The sequence below is a fragment of the Pelecanus crispus genome, chromosome 13, assembly GCF_030463565.1.
Source record: "Pelecanus crispus isolate bPelCri1 chromosome 13, bPelCri1.pri, whole genome shotgun sequence".
Taxonomy (NCBI): Eukaryota; Metazoa; Chordata; class Aves; order Pelecaniformes; family Pelecanidae; genus Pelecanus; species Pelecanus crispus.
The window spans coordinates 4,703,527-4,723,751 of record NC_134655.1 but is presented as its reverse complement, the minus strand read 5'-3'; the positions used below and the strand labels follow the sequence as shown (position 1 = coordinate 4,723,751).

The window sequence follows — 20,225 nt, the reverse complement described above, 5'->3', positions numbered from 1 at the left end:
TGATTTCTCTAAACTACTGCAGACGTTTTATTTATATTTGTAAAACTTGTATTCTGTCTTTTGGACAGGTCCCCCAGGGATTAAAGGCAGTCAAGGAATATCAGGACGTCCAGGGCAGCCTGGACCTGCAGGATTTCCTGGATTGAAAGGGGAGAAAGGTGACCCTGGTCTTTCAGGCATTGGTATTCCTGGTCTCCCTGGACCAAAGGTATATTTACAGAATTCCTCAATAGAAAATTCCATGAGGAAATTAGATTCTGTGTTGATTTTTTTTTTTTTTAAACTATAACTTAATATATATTATGTATAACTGGAAACATGTATATAAATATATTAATAACAAGCAGAGTTGACTGTGGTTTGTTCTTTTCAGGTGGGAGCAAAAATTTCTAATTTTAAAGGTGAAAATATTTACATATAATTTAATCAGCTTAAAGGAGGAGATTGTTTACAGACCTTTGAAGTTGGGTTCGGTTAGTGGCCTAGTCTGCACTGTGACACCCACTGACATTTTGGTAGTTGGTCGGGGTTTATACAATTAATATCATTGCCCCTATGTCTAATTATGTAGTTAATTCTAAAAAAAATTAAGACAATATGCATTTAAGAATAAATTACTAAGGAGCTAATATATCATGATTACTGCTGCTTTAAAATTTTTAAGTCTATATAAAACATTTGCACTATCATTTACAGAAAAGTGACAAAAAGACCTACAGATATCTAGCAGCCTTCACTGATGCCTTACAGTTGATGATGAGCAGCAATTAATGCAGCAAAAACATTGCATGATTAAAGCTCCACAGATTTCTTTTTTTCTTCTGCAGTATCATGGGTTAAAAATCTGTCTCTTCTGAAAGAAAAGAGAACATATTTTTCTTTAATGTAGGCCAGTTCTGAGGAAAAGCTATGATACTCTGTATACAAAATTGTAGGGGGAAACTGTTAAAATCTTTACAATTGCTATTTCCAGTTAAGTTTCTGTGTGAGATGGTTAACGTTAACTGGATATAAGGAGAAGTGTGCACAATATAATGGTGACCTTTTGCGATGGTAAGACAGGGAACGTACAAGAGCTTACCCATCTTATAAAGACTGGGTTCTTATTTCTGCTTAATGTTTTCTAGGGTGATCTTGGTTTGCCCGGATACCCAGGTAGTCCAGGCAGTAAAGGTATACCTGGAAATCCTGGTTTGCCTGGCTTTCCAGGCAGTCCAGGTGCAAAAGGAGAACCAGGCCTTCCCGGATTCCCAGGTAATTCTGAACAGGATTTTTTTTATTTTCCCTCTTGCTCTCTGATATTGGTGTATATATATCTAAACACGGTGGGTAATTGGTGGAGGGCTGCAGCTTCTTTCAAAGTTTCTAGCAATCTGCTGCTTCTAAGCTTTGTGCTGTTGGAATTGTCGCTGCAAGAGTAAGTGTGTGAATGCATGGCTTAGGAGTGCCTTCTGAAATCATTCATCTGCTCTGAGGGGATGTAGCAGTTGCGTTAGCTAATGCTCTCCACTCCCCACAGCAGTCAGACTCTCACCTTCTCACCCACAAAATACCTGTGTTTGGCTCCATATTTTTCCTTCACAAATCAGTAAAACCGTGTCATCAGGAAAACTGGGCTTTTTTAACAGCATTTATTGTCTAAAAATATGTTCTAAAGAGAAATCTCTTTCTGAAACATAATGAAATTAGGTTTTTGCGCTTTTCTCTAAAAAAAAAAAATAGAGATTGTTCATGGGTATATGTCAGTTCTTTCATTCTCAATTTAAAGAAACAAGGTTTTTACCTATGCTGTATTTGCAGCAATAAAGGCTGTTCTACAAGCATGCTTGAGCTGCTTTAACGTAGGAAGTTAGGGAATTTATAATATTGTAGTCATGGCAGCAGGAAGCTTAGAAGAGAACAAAATCTGGCCATGAACCTGACAGTTTTTAACCTCTGCTTCATGTCATGCCTGAAAGACTGAACAGGCACAATGGTGTATTGAGACACTACCTTGATCAGGCTCAGATGCTGTTCAGAACAGACATACTGCAACAGATCAATTGGTTTTTGCTGCCTCCCACTCAGTTCATGCCATAGGGGTGAGAATCTGGTGTAAATTCTAACTAAGACCATTTTTATTAAGATCCTTTTTCAGGAAAGAAAGAGAGGATTGGGGAAGGACTAGCCAGCCGCAGTTCAGAATGCTTTCACTTTGTTGTCAAGCAGAAACACCTGTCTTTAAAATGGTAATTTCCTAGCAGACTGCCAGACTCACTGTGTCCTTGGGCACTGGGACTCGACAATTAAGAAGACAGAGTCTTGAGAGTAGCAGTAAGGACAGTTGTGCTAGTGTGTTTTGTTTCTGTACATTCTTTGCTTTATAATTCATCTCCTTAATCAGCTGTAAAACTGCAAAATGAGCATAAATACAGTATCTTGATACAATTAGCTCATTTGTTACTCAGGGCATCTCAGATTATAGCATTTCAAGATCTGCTGAAAAGCCAGTTTGGTGCTTAATTTGATTGAAATGCCCGTACTCTACAGGAACACCAGGAATTCCAGGACCAAAAGGTATGGAGGGGCCTCCAGGTAATCCTGGCCTGCCTGGACCACCTGGGCCAGTAGGTGAGCATGAACAGTGCAGCAAAGGTCAGCTGCTTCTGTGAAAAACATAACATATGTAGCCACTTCCTATCTTCTTATTTTTTTAACATCATGAAAATGTATCTATATGTATATGGATGTTCAAACCGCATTGCATGCACTTAGTTCACTGAAATTAAACAGAAAAGAAAGAAGTTTGAACTTTCTCTTGATGACTTTTGTCTGCTGTCATAGTCCTATCATTAGCTATTGAAACAAGAAGGTAACTGTTTCAGTATTTACCAGCTTTATTTATGTTAAGTAATCCAGTGGTCTAACCTGTTTTTGTAGGAGCAAAATTCTACTTTATCCTAAAGGGAACCGTTATTATTTTTAGCAAACACTAACTGCTTAAAAGGTCACAGGCCTAGAGCCTTTTCTAAATTGTCAGGGGGAGAGAAAGGGAGAGAGAGAAATGTTTTAATTTTAAGATTACACCCTTGTGAATTTGTTGTTACATTGTCACACCTTCAGATTCAGATGGCGGGGAGGTTGCTTTTTTTTTTATTACAGGTCAGGCATTACTGTGCTAATGTGTTCTATCCCCCTTTTAGGTGATATTGGTCGTCCTGGCCCTCCTGGTCCTTCAGGGGAGAAAGGGCAGCCTGGTCGAGACGGTATCCCCGGACCAGCTGGTCAGAAGGGCGAACCAGGTTAGGTATCCTTCCTGTTTGTTTTCTCCTCTTCACTCGGCATTGCTTTCTCTATTCTATTTTTCCTATAACTGCCCATACACCTTCAAAGCTGCTTCTGTGGTTCCCAGCTGCTGAATGGTTCACAAAGGGTGCTGTCAAGCTGCCAGTGAAGCACAGGACAAGAATTCAGTCAGCTCTTAGATTTTTACTACCTGACTCCAACACCAGCCCCTGTTCCTGTGTTCCATGATAGCTGTATTGCTTCAACTCAGTTACAGAATGGATAAACGGTGTAATGTCTGCCTTAAAGATAGAACCCCAACCAGAAATGCCAATGTATTAACTTCCAAAATCTGAAAGAGCATCTTGTGAATGGATGGAAATACGAAAGTTACAGATGCATTTTAGTAGCAAAATCTCCAGCTTTGGTGTAGACTGGTAAGTGAATGAGAATCCTGAATGAGAATCTAAATCGGAGATTTAGACGAACTGCACTTTCATCATTCTCAGCCTCATATTCCTGTTCCTGGAGACTTGAAAGCTGAATGTTCATTATTAACTGAATCTGTTTCTCTTCAGGTCTACCAGGTTTTGGGCGCCCCGGACCTCCAGGACTCCCAGGATTGTCAGGTAAAGCTTTTCTGTTTTTCTTTGTTAAAAAGGTTGAATGTAAAATATATCTATACACCAAAAAAAGAAGGGCATGTTGTATGTTCTGCAACAAATGAATGCCATAGCAACAACTAAAATAGTTTTTCTTTTTCTCAGCAGACCTTTTTCAATTAACCAAGGTAATAAAGACAGTCATTACTGACTACTGAATTTTGTAAAGTAGCAATTATGCAGACAGAATAAATCCACACAGGATAATAGTCTGCTGCATTGTGTGGAACTTTTCTGATTTGTCTCAGTAAATAAAGCATTCATACAACAGATGACAAATGAAGCTGCTTTGAAAATATAGCTGGTTGCTGTATTTTCAAAAGCAACTAAACAACCTAAGTTATATTACTTTCCAGTAGCATTAAAGCTCCTAAATTCCTCAAGCTTATTTGAAATTTTTGCAAGTATGTCTTAACTTTCAGCAGTGTCTCAAAAAATTAAGTCTTAACATTGACATTTCTTCACAGGTATATAAAAGCTCATGAAAGCATTGCTTGTAGGCTTACAAACTCAGAGATGTTTGTGAGTTACAGCATCACTGAGTAGCAAAGTGAGACTTAGTAAGACCTTTGAACATGTCAGAAGCTGTAGCTCTTTCTCCTGCAAGAATTATTAGCCCCAACCTTTTCTGAATGTTAGACCAATTTTATACTATCTCGCTGCACAAATGAGGTGAGTTGTGGCCAGACTTGCACCTCCTGCAAGAGAGAGAAATGGTTTTGCAAACTAACATTTGGACTTTTTTGCGTATCGTAACAGTATTCATAAATGTGGTTGTTTGGTTTTACAGGGCAAAAAGGAGAACTGGGGTTACCTGGCCCACCAGGGCCTCCTGGACTTCCAGGTCCGAAGGGAGAACCAGGTTTCCAGGGATTCCCTGGTCTACAGGGTCCACCAGGTCCACCAGGATTACCAGGGCCACCTCTGGAAGGTCCTAAAGGTAGCCCTGGCCCACCAGGTGTTCCAGGAAGGCCAGGTAAGAGCGTGATCCACACCTATCAACATCTGCCAGTACTTTCATGTTTTGCTGGTAGGTTATCAGCCTTTAAACTTTCTCAATTTATTTGGATGGATAAACTCAAGCCTCATGGCATAGGTTTTAATGTTTGTGGGCAACCAGAGGATTTTGTTGCCAAACGTAACAGTATCTAAAAATAAAACAGCCTCAGTTTCTATTAATCTCTGATACCTGGCAGCAAAAATCCAATGCGTTAATAAACGGGAGATTCTCCGCATGCTGTCACAGTAATCATCTACCGAGCACGATATCGACTTTTGAGTATCTGATACCTTTGCAGTATTGTCACGTGATCAGCAAACGTCATCGCGCACAAAAAAACAAAAGTAACAAACCCCATCATTTTAAGAGTCATGAAAATCAAATTCACGCTAGCATCACAGCATGATCAAATTGGATGATAGCTGCCTCTTCATCTTCGTGTCATGTAACATAAGTCATTGCTTCATTGTGTCACGTGGCTCCCATGGACTCAGTGCACCATCATGCCGTGTTCATCTTTCCATTCCATGTTTGCATTTTGTTCCTGCACCAACTAATTCTGGGAATGAAAAAAACCACTATACTGAGTTAACATTGCTGAGCAACTCCCTGGCATGTATTGGAATTTGATTTATATTTTGTGTCATAGAATATTTATTTGCATTTAGATACTGTTCTTGAAAAATCTAACTTTAATGAACCTGTCACAGCTCTGGCTCAAGCTTATTGCTGTATCTTGAGTCCAGAAGTACTTTGCCACCAATAAGACTCATCTCACTTGACATGCTCAAAGGAGATCACTTTCAAACAAAGCTATTGGTTGATTACAGTTTTTTCTTTGCATATAAATGGAGAATTAGTATTTTTATTTATTGCCCTCAAGCTCAGACCTCAGATTTTTCCCCAGAGAAATCTTTGAATAACAGAAAGTTAGTTTTGAGCTAGTGCATTTGTAAGAAAAGCTGCTACACATGTATTGTTATTTTTAGGTATCAAGGGAGAGTTTAGCTTTGCAGGACACCCTCGCAAAGATTTGAAGATTTGTTTTTTTTTCTCGTGCTTGCTTCTTATACAGGAGTAGGCAGTCCCACTGAAAAACGTTTTCAGAATGGAATTTTATCAAAGTATTTTCACTGGAACTGGAATTGAGTAATATTTGATTATTCTCAATGGCAGTATGAGCTTTTCGCTTGTGCAGAGTAGGCTATGAACTCATCTATCCTAACTGTGCATTTAAAAAAATGACTTATTATAAACAAAATTTGGTTTTAATGTATAACACCTTAAAACTGGGGTGCTGTTTGCCAGGATAATGAAGTTTTCTTTTAGTCCTAGTAAAAATACTTGAATTGTGTTGTATCCGAAACCTGCATTTTACACGACTGGTATGGAACAACCCAGTGGGTTAATAATTCACAGCCAGTCACAATCTCTTCCTGGTTTCCTATTTGGTTAGTGGAAGGAGTGCATGCCTTCTCCCTTTCTCCTGGAGGAACTTCCTCCGTGCTCTGCCCCAGAGGCTCTAACCAGTCAGTGGAGCATCCCTGCAGCAAGTTGGTAGTCCTCATTTGCTTTCCATTTTCTGTGTGGCCATGTCCCTTTCTGCCTAGTTACTCACTGCCACGTAGGAGTACAGGAAAAGTAATCCCAGCTCTGCCCACTGTGGTTAGAGTTGCAGCCGGGGCAAGTGGGAGGCGGAGTGAAGAGGTAAGAGATGGACTTGGGTTTCATAATTTAAATGTGCCCAAATAAAGGCCTAAGACATCCTAGATGTCAAGATCTTCCAAATATAATTCTTCTGTATATAGAGAGTGGTACAGCAATTAAAATTTTGGCACAGGAAGCTGATTGGTCCATGAGAGTATAGGCTTTCTTTTTAAAAGATTCTTATACAGAGGATATCTCCAAACTCTTAAAAAAAAAAAAAAAAAAAGTAAACCAGCTAAGCAGCACCTGATGTATAATAAAACTACCAACTGAGATTCTATGCTCTGCTGTAGCATTGGTGGTTTTATGAAGCTTCTCATCCCTGTTTACACTTCTCTGTATAAATGAGGTGACTCTCATCAGCTGGGGAAGCAGAGGAATGGCAGGTCTCATTTTGTGCAGTGTTATGAGCATTGGCAGGGGGAAGCAACCAGTGAGGTTCTGCTCAGCCATGTTCTCTCTCTCTCTCATTCCTTCTCTTATTTCCATTTTTGTTGCATGCAATGTATAAAGTGAAGCATTTGTTTTGCTCAGTTATGTGTGAACTAATGTGGATACACCAAACTATTATTGCAATTCTGGTACAATCAGCACTCCAGCCTTTTGTTTCAAATGATAACACAGTCTATTGTTGGAACGCTGATTTTGTAACATTTCAACTTAAGGCAGCTAGTCATAAAAGCAGCTATGTGACTGTCAAATTACCCCCCTTCTAGGGACGTAAATAAAACCAGAAGTGTATACTGTTTGTTGTTGACTTCTGGGTATGTTCTAAGATTAGTGAAAATGAAGTCAAACATGGTGTAGCTCTCTGACTTCAGTGGAGTTGCCCCCAAAACAAACGTTAATAGATGGTGTTGGGATGGATTTATTAATCAGTTATAAAAAGTAAGCCAATTTCCAGGGCAACACAACACTGCTGTTACTCCACATGTCTATTTTCATTGCTATAAATAATAATAGTTTGGTGTTTTGCATACTGTATGTAAAGGAATATTGAGCTAAATCTAAAAAGAAAGGTTTAGTTGAATATGTTAGCTTGTTGATATTTCTAACAATTTTGATGTTTTTCCCCTTGTTCTAATGATGACCTTGGTGAACTCTGATCCCCTACTCCCAGGTCCCTCAGGTTAGCCCCTTAACTCCAAAATAATAACTTTGCATGAAAATGGATGTATATACTTTTGTAGTATCTAAATGTAGATATGCTGAGTCATTTTTCAGACATACCTTTTAATTTGTGGTAGAAGAGAAAAGCTCAGAGTTGGCTTTCAGACTCTTCCACCATGTTGCTGTAGGACTGACATTGGAAGGCCATAGTGTTGCTCTCCCCATGGTGGGAAGATCACATGGGTCCAGATTTGCAAGTCTTTTATAAAGCGTCCCCAACTGTGAAACTTGTTTTAGGATATTTATTCTCAGTACCATTGAAAAAAAAAATATACTGTTTTTCATCTTTTTTAAAAAAGCTTATTGTGCTGTCCTCCCATGTCTTTGCTGTATAATTGTGTTTTGCAGCTTGGGCAAACGACATTATTCATTTTTTTAACACCTGGTACTGTTGATTTTGGACACGCTCAAGTGACTTAAATAAATTAGATGCTTCTTTTATACCAACAGTGTCCATAGGAAAATTTATACAGAGTAACAGTGATGCTTTACATTCCCAACTTTGAGTATTGTCACTTTCCAGTGCAGAGAAATCCTTATTTCCATTGTTTTGCTTCACCAGCACATTTAGAGGAAATGAGGAAAGCTCTTCTTTTAACATGTATTTAATGAAAACGAAGCATACAGCCCTCCCCTCCCTAACACTAGGGTGGTGGAACAGGATTGGTAAGAACATGGTGATTTTCACAAGCTTATTGTAATTTTAGCATATTGGCATGTAGTGCAAGCCAGCTCTTGGGAAGATTTTTAACATCTGTGTCTAGATTGAAAATGACTTGGTATATCTGTTTAATAATAGTGATGTCTTTAGGTTTTGCTATGATGACTTCAGGAAGCAAAGAACTGTCATCAAAATTCAATAAAGGAATACATTTTAGTTTTTAGCATCCTGTCCTAAGCACTGTGAGGTAGCAAACGTGGTAGCCCCTGATGTTTGAATCCTAGCTTTATGCAGTCATGTAAAAAAATGAATGTGGCTTTACCATTTAATTAAACTGTGGCCACACAAGTGGTAACCACACTTTCAAAGAAGGCTATCATCATGGGTATGCTGAGAGGAACTTAGCAATTCCTTCATGTTTCGTTCCACCCTGTGACTGTGCCCAGCCAGAAGTCAATCATCATCAAGTATAGGACAGATTTATAAATCATAGCAAAACTTATCTAAAAGTGAAATATAGTTTATAAGTACTTAACAGTGAAATGTCCATGTCAGTATTTTTAACTGTATTACAGTTAGTATTTAAAATAATTTACCAAATATGTAAGAAATAGCTCATTGAGGTAAACCTGATGTGTATTTATTGTAGTTTCTAGCTGTAAATTGCATGGTGATATGTTGATATGTTTAAATCATTTCACTGACATGAAAGATGCAAGTGGCACAGGAGCTAAAGTATGTATTAATTCAGGAGCATGGTAGGGACAAACAGCTTACCTTTTGAAAGAGGACAATTAAACGTTTTTTCTAAGGATGTTATCACATTCCATTCTCCATAATAACCTTAAACAGGTAAATTAGCATCTTGGGGTATTTTTATCAAGAAAAAATAATGCCAACAGTAAAGACAACAAATTCTAAATTTGTACATTCTGCTGTATCTTTGCTCATAGCATTTGCAGCCCTTTTGATCCATGTCAATCCTGCTTACTGTTTTGAAGGAGGGTAGAAGCCTACTTTTCAGTCCTAGAACTGTATTCACAGATAGTTGAGGCTCAAACCTGGTTAGTGGTGATAAGTCCTTCTGTTCACCACACTTGCCCCCTGCCCAAAGCAGAATTTTGCTCAAGAGTAAGTTGTCATTCACAATTTACCTGCATATTTGCCAAGCTCCAAGCCCTGTGATGTTGAATATTGTCAGTGAAATGGTTGCATAGTCCAAACCCCGTTGTGAGCAGGACTAACCAGTCACAGGCCTCAGCTGTAATGTCGAAGCAATAACACGTTCTTTAGTAAAGCTTTAAGTTTTCTGTTAAATGAAGTGTCAAATTAGTCTTAGTAGAGCCTAGTCACCAGAATAACTTGTATCTGAAAATACATATCGTTGTGTATTCATGTATGGTTTTATGCATGCATGTGGATTATATTGTAAATACAAAATATGCTGGTGAGATGGGTTGTTGTGTAGTGTATATGCTGTCATCTGTACTATTTCTAACTAGTAATCTTGTTTTGTACTGTGTGATGTCTGACCCTTCTAACATCGATCATTGGGCTTTGGTGAACTCTGATCCTTCCAGGTCCTCCAGGTTAGACTCTTAACTCGGTCAATTTATTTTACTGCGTTGCACTTGATGTAAGACAAATGGATGTTTTCCTGTAGTTCTGTGATTATCTTTTTAAGGACTATGGTTACCCTGCATATCGTATGTGTTTGATTTGCATGCCTCAGATGGTAACCTGTTATTATTTTGCATGTGTACAGTACTAGACCAGTATAAAAGAGCAAAATGAACACAAAAAATCCTTGCATGATGGGATGTTTTCTGTAGCTGAAACTGCTACAGGATATGTGTGACATCTGGTACAAAATTGCTGTTGATTTAAAAAGAAAAATTTTGGAAGGAATTCTATACTCAGAATTGCATGCAGAAATACAGCTCATCAAATTTATCCACTGAATAAAGACGATGAGGATGTCAAAGGAGATGTTAAGTTATTCGAGGTTGCAGAAGAACTGAAAATCCAGCACACTGATAAATGTTATTAGATGTGTTGTGCTACAGGGGAGAATGTCATAGCGCTGTCCTGCAAAGAGATCCTTTTGTTAATCCAATTATGAGATCCAACTTGCGAAATGTTATTAGCTGTTGCTGCACTTGCTTATGGTTTGTTTTGCCACAAATTAATATTGGCTACCTTCTATTTAGACGGTGTCATAAAGGCGGGGGTCTCATCTTTCAGTTCTCCAAATACCTAAGTTTCTTTTAAATCCACTGCTTTGCTTTGGATTAATGTGGCTGTAGCAAAGGGAAAATATTTAAAGACCAGGCCAGTTCCTCTACTGGATTTACACAGTGTAATTCTACTAAAGATAAATCAGTTGGAGGGAGAGTCATTCAACATAAGGAAGTTTCTGCAACTCAGATTAGTATTTAGGCAAGGCAGAATGATGGGCTTCCTGCTGCCCAGCAGCCAGTAGACAGCATAAACTGGGCTCCTCAATAGGTATGTCAAATTCTAACAACAAAAAAGCAGCAATATTTTACATTGTTGAGACTGGGTTTCAAAAGGAATTCAGTCTGTTAAGACAGCACTTAAGAGATGGTGAATGTAATGCAGGTCAGCAGAGGGGATATTTGTACCATCTGATTTTGGGTTTCTTGGCTCCTACTAAAGGCACCGGTCTGGTCACTGGTAAGCTTCTAACGCCGGTGAGTTGCACTGCCTTCTGGAAAGACCTGCTTCTCTGCATCAGCCAGATAAGGAGCCTTGGTTCCTGATTTGGGTAGTGCAAATAATCCCTCTATTTGTTTTGCTTTTAGTTTATCCTGAATTCAGCATTGAAATAGAGCTGGGAAGTCAAACCAGAATATCTTTAATTTTTTTTTTTTTTTTTACACTGAAGGTATAAATTTGGGGAGATTGGTTGATGTGTACTGATATACGTATATTTGTTCTGCAATGTTAAGGTCCACCAGGCCCAGAAGGTCCACGAGGGCCACCAGGCAATGGAGGACTTAAAGGGGAAAAAGGGAACCCAGGTCAACCTGGCCCACCTGGCCTGCCTGGTCAAAAGGGAGATCAAGGACCACCTGGACGCCAGGTAGGACAAGAAATGGAATTTTCCCCCTAGTTTATTTTTAAATGCAATAAAAATGGAATATATTTGGGTGGAATACGCAGTTTATCATACTAAAATAAAAGACAAAATGTGGTAGCTAACATCCTGTCTTGTAGCAAGTAAGAGGGTCTTTTCCTTAATTATCCCGAGTATCTGAGCAGGATGGTTCCCCATTATATTCCCGTGGGAGCTGGAGCTGTCAATGCACAGTTCATATTACAGCATTCTCTGACAGCACCCAGTGCAGTGAGCAGAATGCATGGCCTCAGCCCTTCAAAGCACTAGCTCACAGACCCAAAGTGTGCTTATTTGTCATCCAGCCACCTTTTCTGTTTTTTCTGAAACTGCTGAGGGAGATGAGTGAATAACGTGAAGCTGTTCTGTTCAGGGGGATCCTGGTCGTCCAGGTCTGAATGGAATGAAGGGCGACCCCGGGGTTCCAGGCGTTCCAGGATTCCCAGGTATTTAACTAGCGTTTCAAGTGAAAACCTCCAGACGCAGTAACAGCCCCTCAGGGAGAAAAGCAGCCTGATTTTGGCCATTCCTGCAGCAGATTTTGTAAGACAGCATGTTCTTTCACTGAGTAACTGTGTGAATTTGATGTTTCAGGTATGAAGGGTCCCACTGGACCTGCAGGACCTGCTGGCCTCACGGGCAGCCAAGGACCGCCAGGCCCACCAGGTAGGAGTCCTGCGTAGTGTTATTGTCACTTTTGCTCCCTGCCAGTAGAGTTTGTTACGCAGATGTAGAACTGGTTCAGTCTCAGCCAGCAATGAAAGTAGTTAAGTGAGCAACAGCTTAAACACAATTCCAGGCTATACTTTTTAGCCCGACAAGTAATCCTACAATATTTTATACTCTGTATCCAGTCTACATGGATTAACCCCTGCAAGAGCTGTCCTTTGCGGGCAGGGGTCACCAAGAGCACTTTTTGGCCTTATGCATGCACTTATTCTTTGCATTGATAGAGCTCTTGGCTTCTGACTTTGCAATAAAGAATAACAGAAACTATTTCTAATGCTGTCTTCCACCTTGGTTTATCTACTAGGTCCACCAGGTTTACCAGGTACCATTGGACGAAGCATTGTTGTCAAAGGTGACCCTGGTCCCCCGGGTCCTCCAGGACAGCCTGGCTTGAAAGGGCCACCTGGATTGCCAGGGCCACAGGGATTGCCAGGTATGATCCTAGGTGGCTGCAGAGAAAATAACTAAGAAGTATAGCTGACCGCAGGTTGCAATGCGAATCACTTGGCATAGGCTGCAGAGACAAGTTGCTGAATTCAGCAAGAGGTAATAGATAAATGTGGGGTTCTACCATATAAATCTGGTTTAACGGTCTGTTCTTGTCTAATGTATCATGAAGAAACAATAGATGAGTCCCAGACAATTTGAAGATTTCTGTAGTGAGATTTCAAGAGCTTTTCTTTCACTTATGCCTTTGTCTATTTGTCTATTTGTCTAGGTCCAATTGGTCTTCCTGGTGACCCAGGGCGAGATGGACTACCTGGTTTTGATGGTCCGGCAGGACGTAAAGGAGAGAGAGGTCTTCCAGGCCAACCAGGTACGGTGTTTATCCTAGGAGGACCCAGTGGAAAAATAGATGCTCCCTTTTGTGAGTGCAGGCTAATATTGGGAAGTGAGATTTTGCCTCGTGGGAATAATAATAAAATCATAATTTTAGGATTTTTTAAATGCAAATGTAGTACAAGCAGCTGAACATACTTTGGTCTGGAATATTCTTGGAACCAACACATTGTCCATCATTGCTGAATAATACTGTAGAGTGCTTTATCTCAAGCTTAATGGCATCCTCTTTGCAGCACAGATGATGCACAGGAGATAATGAAGAAACAGAAGAGAGAGATTAGTAAAATAGTTTTAATTTTGCATGGAAATCGTGAATGGGGAAAACCGGACTTCATAAAGGAGAAAATGTCACCAAAGGCAGAGATCAGGCTACCATGCAGCTATTGCTTAGAATTACTGAATTATGATTTGAGAAAAGAAATCAGACTAGGCACTAGGACAATTTTCTAAAGAAGATGATACATTATTAAGTAGCTATATATTGCAACTTGTGAGAAAAAGTATTGGAATTTAAACAGTTAAAACAGTACAAAAATCCCTAATGCCTTTTTTTCCTTTTTCTCTGAAAAGCTCTATGCTCTATGAAATCTGTTAGCATTATTTTAGTGAAAAAATGTAAATAATAATGACTGTGGAATAACGTAGTCTAAATATTTGTAGTTGTATTTCCTGATATTTTTGCTGTTCAAGAACAAATGTCTTTTCTGATACCTTTCTCAGTCATATGACTCATTCTTGCTCTTATTCAAGGTTGTTCTAGACTATTTCCACTTTTTGTAACCTACTCCAAAACTGACTGCAGCTTTTCTATTCATTTTGGTGGGCTTTGGCTCTGGTGTTATAGCATGCCCTAGAGTGAGACTTGCTTCTGTTTCTGGCTCTGCCATTTATTTTGTGATCTTGAGCAAGATGTTTCAACATTATCTTATTAAGCTGCATACACAGATTAATACATTTTGGAATTGGGAAGCTGATTTGGACTCATTTCAGTGGCTGTCATGTCCACTGCAGTTGTTACCTTAGTGCCTCACAGCTCTGAACATATTTAACTTCACAATACCCCTACAACACAGGGAAGTTGCACTGTTATTTTATAACTAGCTATGACAGCCCCAGTGATTTAACCAAACTTACATGAAAAAATAATTTGACGAAGATAGTGTTAGCAGATACCAGGTCCCCCAACTCACAAGCACCTTACTCTCAAGATCATGCTATCTTTCAGAGCTACATTAGTCCTAAAAGAGGAAGAAATGGTGTTAATAAATACTGGGTGTTGTGTTTCTCTCATGTGAACAGGTTCACGAGGAATACAGGGACCTCCTGGTCCTGATGGCTTACAAGGCCCACCCGGTCCTCCTGGAACAGCTTCTGTTGCTCACGGATTCCTTATAACTCGGCACAGCCAGACCAGGGATACACCACTATGTCCACAAGGAACATCAAGAATATATGATGGATTCTCTCTTCTATATGTGCAAGGAAATGAAAGAGCACATGGCCAGGATTTGGGTGAGATACTTTGTATGCTCTGACTTTAAGGGGAAAGAGGGTGTAGGTGCTGCTTCAAATGCTCTGGTTCTCTGAAGATATGACAGTCTTAGAGATCTCTTAGATGAGGATGGGGATTGCATACTAAGATCTGCTACTTCCAGAGGTTGCACATTTTAATTCAGGATGAAAGAATGTAAACCAAAAGTGAGAAGTTAAGTTTTTCCCACATGTGACAATTTGATAGCACATGCTGTGCACTCACAGGTGGAGAGGAAGAATGCACAATTACTCTTCTCAAAGAATTGCTATCAAAAGCAATGAAGTGAAAACCTTGCTGTCACATTTTGTGTATCTTACTCTGTAGGTACTGCTGGGAGCTGTCTTAGACGTTTCAGCACCATGCCCTTCATGTTCTGCAACATCAACAATGTTTGTAATTTTGCATCAAGGAATGACTATTCCTACTGGCTGTCAACTCCAGAGCCAATGCCGATGAGCATGGAGCCACTGACTGGGCAAAGCATCCAGCCATTCATTAGCCGGTGAGACAAAGCAGGCTATCAGGTCTCCTTTTTAATATCTGGATAAATAGCACATCTTATCCATGTATTTCCAATGTGAAGGTTGGATATTAGGAGATGAATCTGTCATGTTTTGCTCTGGGAAAAACTAGGAAAATAGCTCGTTTTAAAGTATTCATGTCTTGAACGGTCTGTCTACGTGCAACAGTGATAACTAGAGGCTGAAGGTCTATGAGAACCCTCCTCGACTGAGGAAGCTCTGTGGTCAGCAGCACAAGATCACCATGGACAGGAAAGAGACTATGAGAGCCGTCAGCTCTAAGATTAAGGCATTCACTTGGCGACTTTGAGCTTCCAGTTTTTGTTTCAGGAACTGCTTCAGTATTTTACCCAATGGTTGTTAGTGGAAATACAGGCAGATTTTGCACTCCAAAATACTGTCTTATTGCAGTTACAAAATAGGTGAGAAGTAGGCAGCTAGATAAACAGGACAGCCTCTCACAGGCTAGTTTTCCTCCCTTTTGCGGTGTAAGAATTCTTAATAAAACATACTCCTATTGTATTTTAAAATCACGTGTTTCTCTGATACTTCCCCTGTGTCCAGATGTGTTGTGTGTGAAGCTCCTGCGATGGTGATAGCTGTCCACAGTCAGACCATTCAGATTCCTTCGTGTCCTCCAGGCTGGGACTCCCTTTGGATTGGTTACTCTTTCATGATGGTAAGAATTGCCTCCTACTGCGGAACTGGCAAGTACCCACTTGTGTCCTCAACTAGCTGCTTTAGGATCTTGTTAAAAACTATAATGGCTGTCATTCGAAAGCCTTTACCTTCAATTACTAACCATGGTAGCCAAGATTAACAGTAATTTTCCAGTACGCAGAGCCCAGTGTAACTGATATTTATGGAGGTGTCTGGCACCGCATTGTCTCAACCAAGAATGAACAGTGGCTCTTTTAGTAGTTGAATGCTGTGCTGTTTAATTTTCAACACCTACTGTAAGGTTCCTGTTTGTGTGTTTCTTTCCTCCACGCCTACACCAGCACACTAGTGCTGGAGCAGAGGGCTCTGGACAGGCCTTGGCATCACCTGGATCCTGTTTAGAAGAATTCCGCTCAGCTCCGTTTATTGAATGCCATGGTCGTGGCACTTGTAATTACTATGCCAATTCATATAGTTTCTGGCTGGCAACTGTAGAGGTGTCAGAAATGTTCAGGTAAGAAAACCTGTTTCTTGTGTATTGCTTTATTCCAGAATGAAAGCTTTAGAAACCGAATTTATTCCGAAGTTCAAAAGAGATTTGTTTACAGGGGTACAGGGAAATAATTTTGTTTGTTTTCCCCTCACAACCAGTTTTTCAAGTGTTTCCTTAGTAAGCCTTTAATATGTAAAAACTTGCTAGGGCACATTCTGTTTTGCAAGGAGTCAGATTCTTTTCATGTCAACCCTTACTCACATTTAGTAGTACCTTCTCTGAAAGTAGTGCTACTGTAGTTACTGTATTTGGAGCCTAAAAGAACAATTTTCTTAGGATTTTTTCTTGCCAGGCTTTTCAGTAGAGTCAAATATTTGAAAAGGTAGTTCACAGACATACAAGGGGCAGGTATGAAGGGCAAGATCAACTCTACTTAAGCCTTTTAAGGCAGATGTTCATATAACCTGTTTTTAAAAGTCTTGTGTGAAGGAGGTTTTCATGGCAAACGCTTTTTCCAGTACTTTGCAGAAGGATGACATTTTGGTGGCAAGGAAGCCAGCGGACATTCTGTCCTCAGCTTCTCTGCAGTCAGCATTTCAGCTGGAGTCTCTCAGCTCTTCAAACTTTTTCCCTTTCAACTTGAGTAGCAAAATCATTTTTTCTTTGAAAAATCATCTCCTTTCATAGAATAAATTGCTGCTGCCCTGTTTGTGTACTGGTAAAAACCTCACAGATATTCCCAATGCCACCAAACTGAAAAACGTAGCTTTGTGGTACAGGGCTGGCACTGTGTTATATAGTAGTAGTGGCTCCTAAGTTGGTTTTATGTAACACCTACAACTGTGATACTTAATGTGCATTAAATAGTCATCACCCAAAGTTTTCAGGGTAGTTGATCAGTGGCAATCCACCAGTAATTCATCAGTGAAAACTGCCTGCTAACAACTACCATGCATCTTTGAGTTTTCTGTCTCCCATAAACACAACTTCCTTTTATATTCTGCTTTTTAAAAGAAACTTTTAAGAATTGGACTTAGTCTGTGTACACGCATATTACACAAATATATTACTCTCCCACCTCCTTACCCTTTCAGAATATAAATAATTTGGTAAAGCCATCACTTAAATACAAGTCTTGTTGTAGCAGTATTTTTTATGGGTTGTTAAAGTACCCTTCAGCTGAGAAACCCAAACAAAGACCCCAGAAACAGTGTCTCAAATGTACAAAATTCACCTTCCGCTTGGTTTGGTATTTGTGCTACATCATATGCTAGACTGAAGTAGCTGGTTAGCATACCTCCGGTATTCTGAGCCACTGGACAAAACCGAGCATCTGTTACCTGGTGTTGAAGATGTACAGAAAGATCACTCTTAAGGAAAACTCTCAAATACAGGACTAATTCCCCACTTAAGTGTTATCTTAAACTGTGAATGAAGGAGAATTTTAAAGGAACAGTTCTGTGAACAAAGAAAAAGCTAACCTAACCTTACCTTTGTGTCTGTCAACCAGTAAACCTCAGTCAGAGACACTGAAAGCTGGAGACTTGAGGACGCGTATTAGTCGTTGTCAAGTTTGCATGAAGAAGACGTAACATCTTGGAGAATGTTTTATAAAACAGTTCAAAATTCCTAAGATGCACTGTCTTCCAGCTGCAACAATGGTGCTACTGTGCAGAAAGAAAAGAAAAAACAAATCCAAACTGTTTTACCGTGCAAATTCAAGTGTACCTCACTCATGTGCCAAACTAAGGGTTGTTTGGTACGTATTTGACAACAGGACTAAGATGGAAGAATTGACCTCTTGGAAACAGAAAAGAACACTTGAGGTTCACAAAGGATCAGAAGATGAAATTTTTTCATTTCTCTCCCTGTACCAAAATGGCACCTTTTTGATCAACCAAGAGAATAAAGAAAAACACAACGCACTGAGTATGTTTAAAATAACAAGACTGCAGTTTTGAAAAACATTTTTCATGGTGCTACTAACCCTACTGTATCCCAGGTTTTTAATATGAAATTTTAAGCTTATTTCTCTTTGTAAGTAATGAAATGTGTATATTGTGTAAACACCTTTTTAGTTGAATCTTTCAGTCATTTAGAAACAAACCAGACTCTGATGCAAAAATGTTTATGTCTAAAATTAAAACATACAGCAGTATTTTATTATGAAACTTGTGGTACGGAGAGAATTTACCCCTCTTACACCAACTTATTCATTTAATATTTCATTTCCTTCCTCAGTTGCCAACCTGATATATTTGGGGAATGCACAATTATTCTGAAGTCATTTTGATCAGGGTTTTAAATGTTGTACACCATGCTATCAGTGGTTTTATTTGTGCTTAGAAATCCCAATCGACTTGAAAAGGGTTTTTTTGTATCTTGTGAAAATATGTGAAGTTATTAGCCATATTCTATATCCTTCTTTTCTCAATAAAAGTCACATTCACGTTTTAGTAATCGGTTTGGTTTAACAAAACCTGTTCCTTGGGAATATCCAGTTACCAAAGCATTTAAGATTATGCTTACATACTCTGAAGTGGGGTGTCATGCATTTTATCCGAAATAGTGTACACGCTAAGAAACCTTCTGAATAAAATAAAGCATAAGCTGGTGGAAACTGACCTTTTCCTATTTACAAATGAATCTTTTCATCTTATGTGAATTTATACACACCCACAGTGTATTTACAGTATACAGCAGCTCTTGTGTATGTATAGTTCACATAAGGCCTTGAAAGATGGTGCATGCAGTCTTTCTGTTGTCATTTTGTAAGAATCCTACCGTGTATGTCTTAAGAGTGTCACTACTTGTGCAATAGCTGAAAAGTGATCACTTTTTGTATGCATGACTGTTCGGCTTCTATGGTCAGTGCTGTTTCATTTACCCTTATGTATAAACAGAGCTCCCTGACAAAGCAAGACTATTTTTCAAGTGATGATACTTTAACATTTTCATTGTATATTGCCACCTCAACTATCAATACAACTTAACTTGTGAATTAACATACTGCTTTATACAGGTGAAGTGTATTTGTTTATTGACTACTGTTAAGTAATTTATCTGCTAATGGCTATTCATTCTTACCTTTCAGTTATCATTGTAAACACGGAGCATCAGAAATCTCCTTGTTTTATGCACATTTGACAAAAGACATAGGACTGGTGACTGACCAGGTGGCAGTGATTTACACAATGAGATTGGTGCTGATTTCAAAAACTTTCAACTAAGTATGAAACTGAAGTTTTTTAGTTTAAAATGCAAAATATTAATAGCTTTGTCTTTTTTCAATTAGCTGCAGTTATATATGTTGGTAGAGAGTGGGCAATTCAGCGATGTGCATCCTTCAGCTCATTTTATTTTGGTTTGCTGATGCATATAGAAATAAACTGAACCTGCTGCTACCTCCAAGTCAAGAACTTGTTACCAAAGCTGAAATAAAATAGTAAGTCTCTTCTTGTAAACACAAACCTGTATCTTACTGCTGGCTCCCCAGAAGTCTAAAATGAACATAGCAGCCTATCCCTATCCCCGAGAAAAGCAGAAGAATGGATGCTAAGGTGAAGGAGCTCCCGGAGGAAAGAGCTCTCCCTGCCTTCCCTACCAACAGCGCCTGACTTGCACTCAGCAGCAAGAAGCATTCATATACAGGGACCTGGGAAAGGACAGAACACGTTTGTTCTAGTAGTGCATAAACCGTGTGTCTTTCTAAGATTTGGGCTGCTCTGGCAGCATGTAAAACAAAGCCCACTGAATTGAAAAGACAGGAGATGATAACCATTCCAAGCTGAGGTAGATAGCACCCAGAACAGCTACTCTTGTGGCAGCTTTAGGGCCCAAAC

At 39.4% G+C, this 20,225-nt stretch overlaps 1 protein-coding gene across 1 annotated transcript in view; it reads left to right on the top strand.

Moving 5' to 3' along the window:
- COL4A5 (collagen type IV alpha 5 chain) overlaps nt 1–17,975 on the top strand; it is an 87,728-nt gene extending 69,753 nt beyond the window's left edge. The window contains exons 36-53 of the mRNA XM_075720776.1: nt 69–208; nt 1,128–1,254; nt 2,530–2,610; nt 3,183–3,281; nt 3,843–3,893; nt 4,717–4,902; nt 7,754–7,762; nt 10,045–10,053; nt 11,437–11,570; nt 11,977–12,049; nt 12,198–12,269; nt 12,637–12,765; nt 13,051–13,149; nt 14,475–14,687; nt 15,034–15,211; nt 15,795–15,909; nt 16,232–16,404; nt 17,894–17,975. Of these exons, the coding sequence (XP_075576891.1) occupies nt 69–208; nt 1,128–1,254; nt 2,530–2,610; nt 3,183–3,281; nt 3,843–3,893; nt 4,717–4,902; nt 7,754–7,762; nt 10,045–10,053; nt 11,437–11,570; nt 11,977–12,049; nt 12,198–12,269; nt 12,637–12,765; nt 13,051–13,149; nt 14,475–14,687; nt 15,034–15,211; nt 15,795–15,909; nt 16,232–16,404; nt 17,894–17,975 (1,970 nt within the window). The remainder of the gene's footprint in view (nt 1–68; nt 209–1,127; nt 1,255–2,529; nt 2,611–3,182; nt 3,282–3,842; nt 3,894–4,716; nt 4,903–7,753; nt 7,763–10,044; nt 10,054–11,436; nt 11,571–11,976; nt 12,050–12,197; nt 12,270–12,636; nt 12,766–13,050; nt 13,150–14,474; nt 14,688–15,033; nt 15,212–15,794; nt 15,910–16,231; nt 16,405–17,893) is intronic.
- Nucleotides 17,976–20,225: the final 2,250 nt, after the last annotated feature.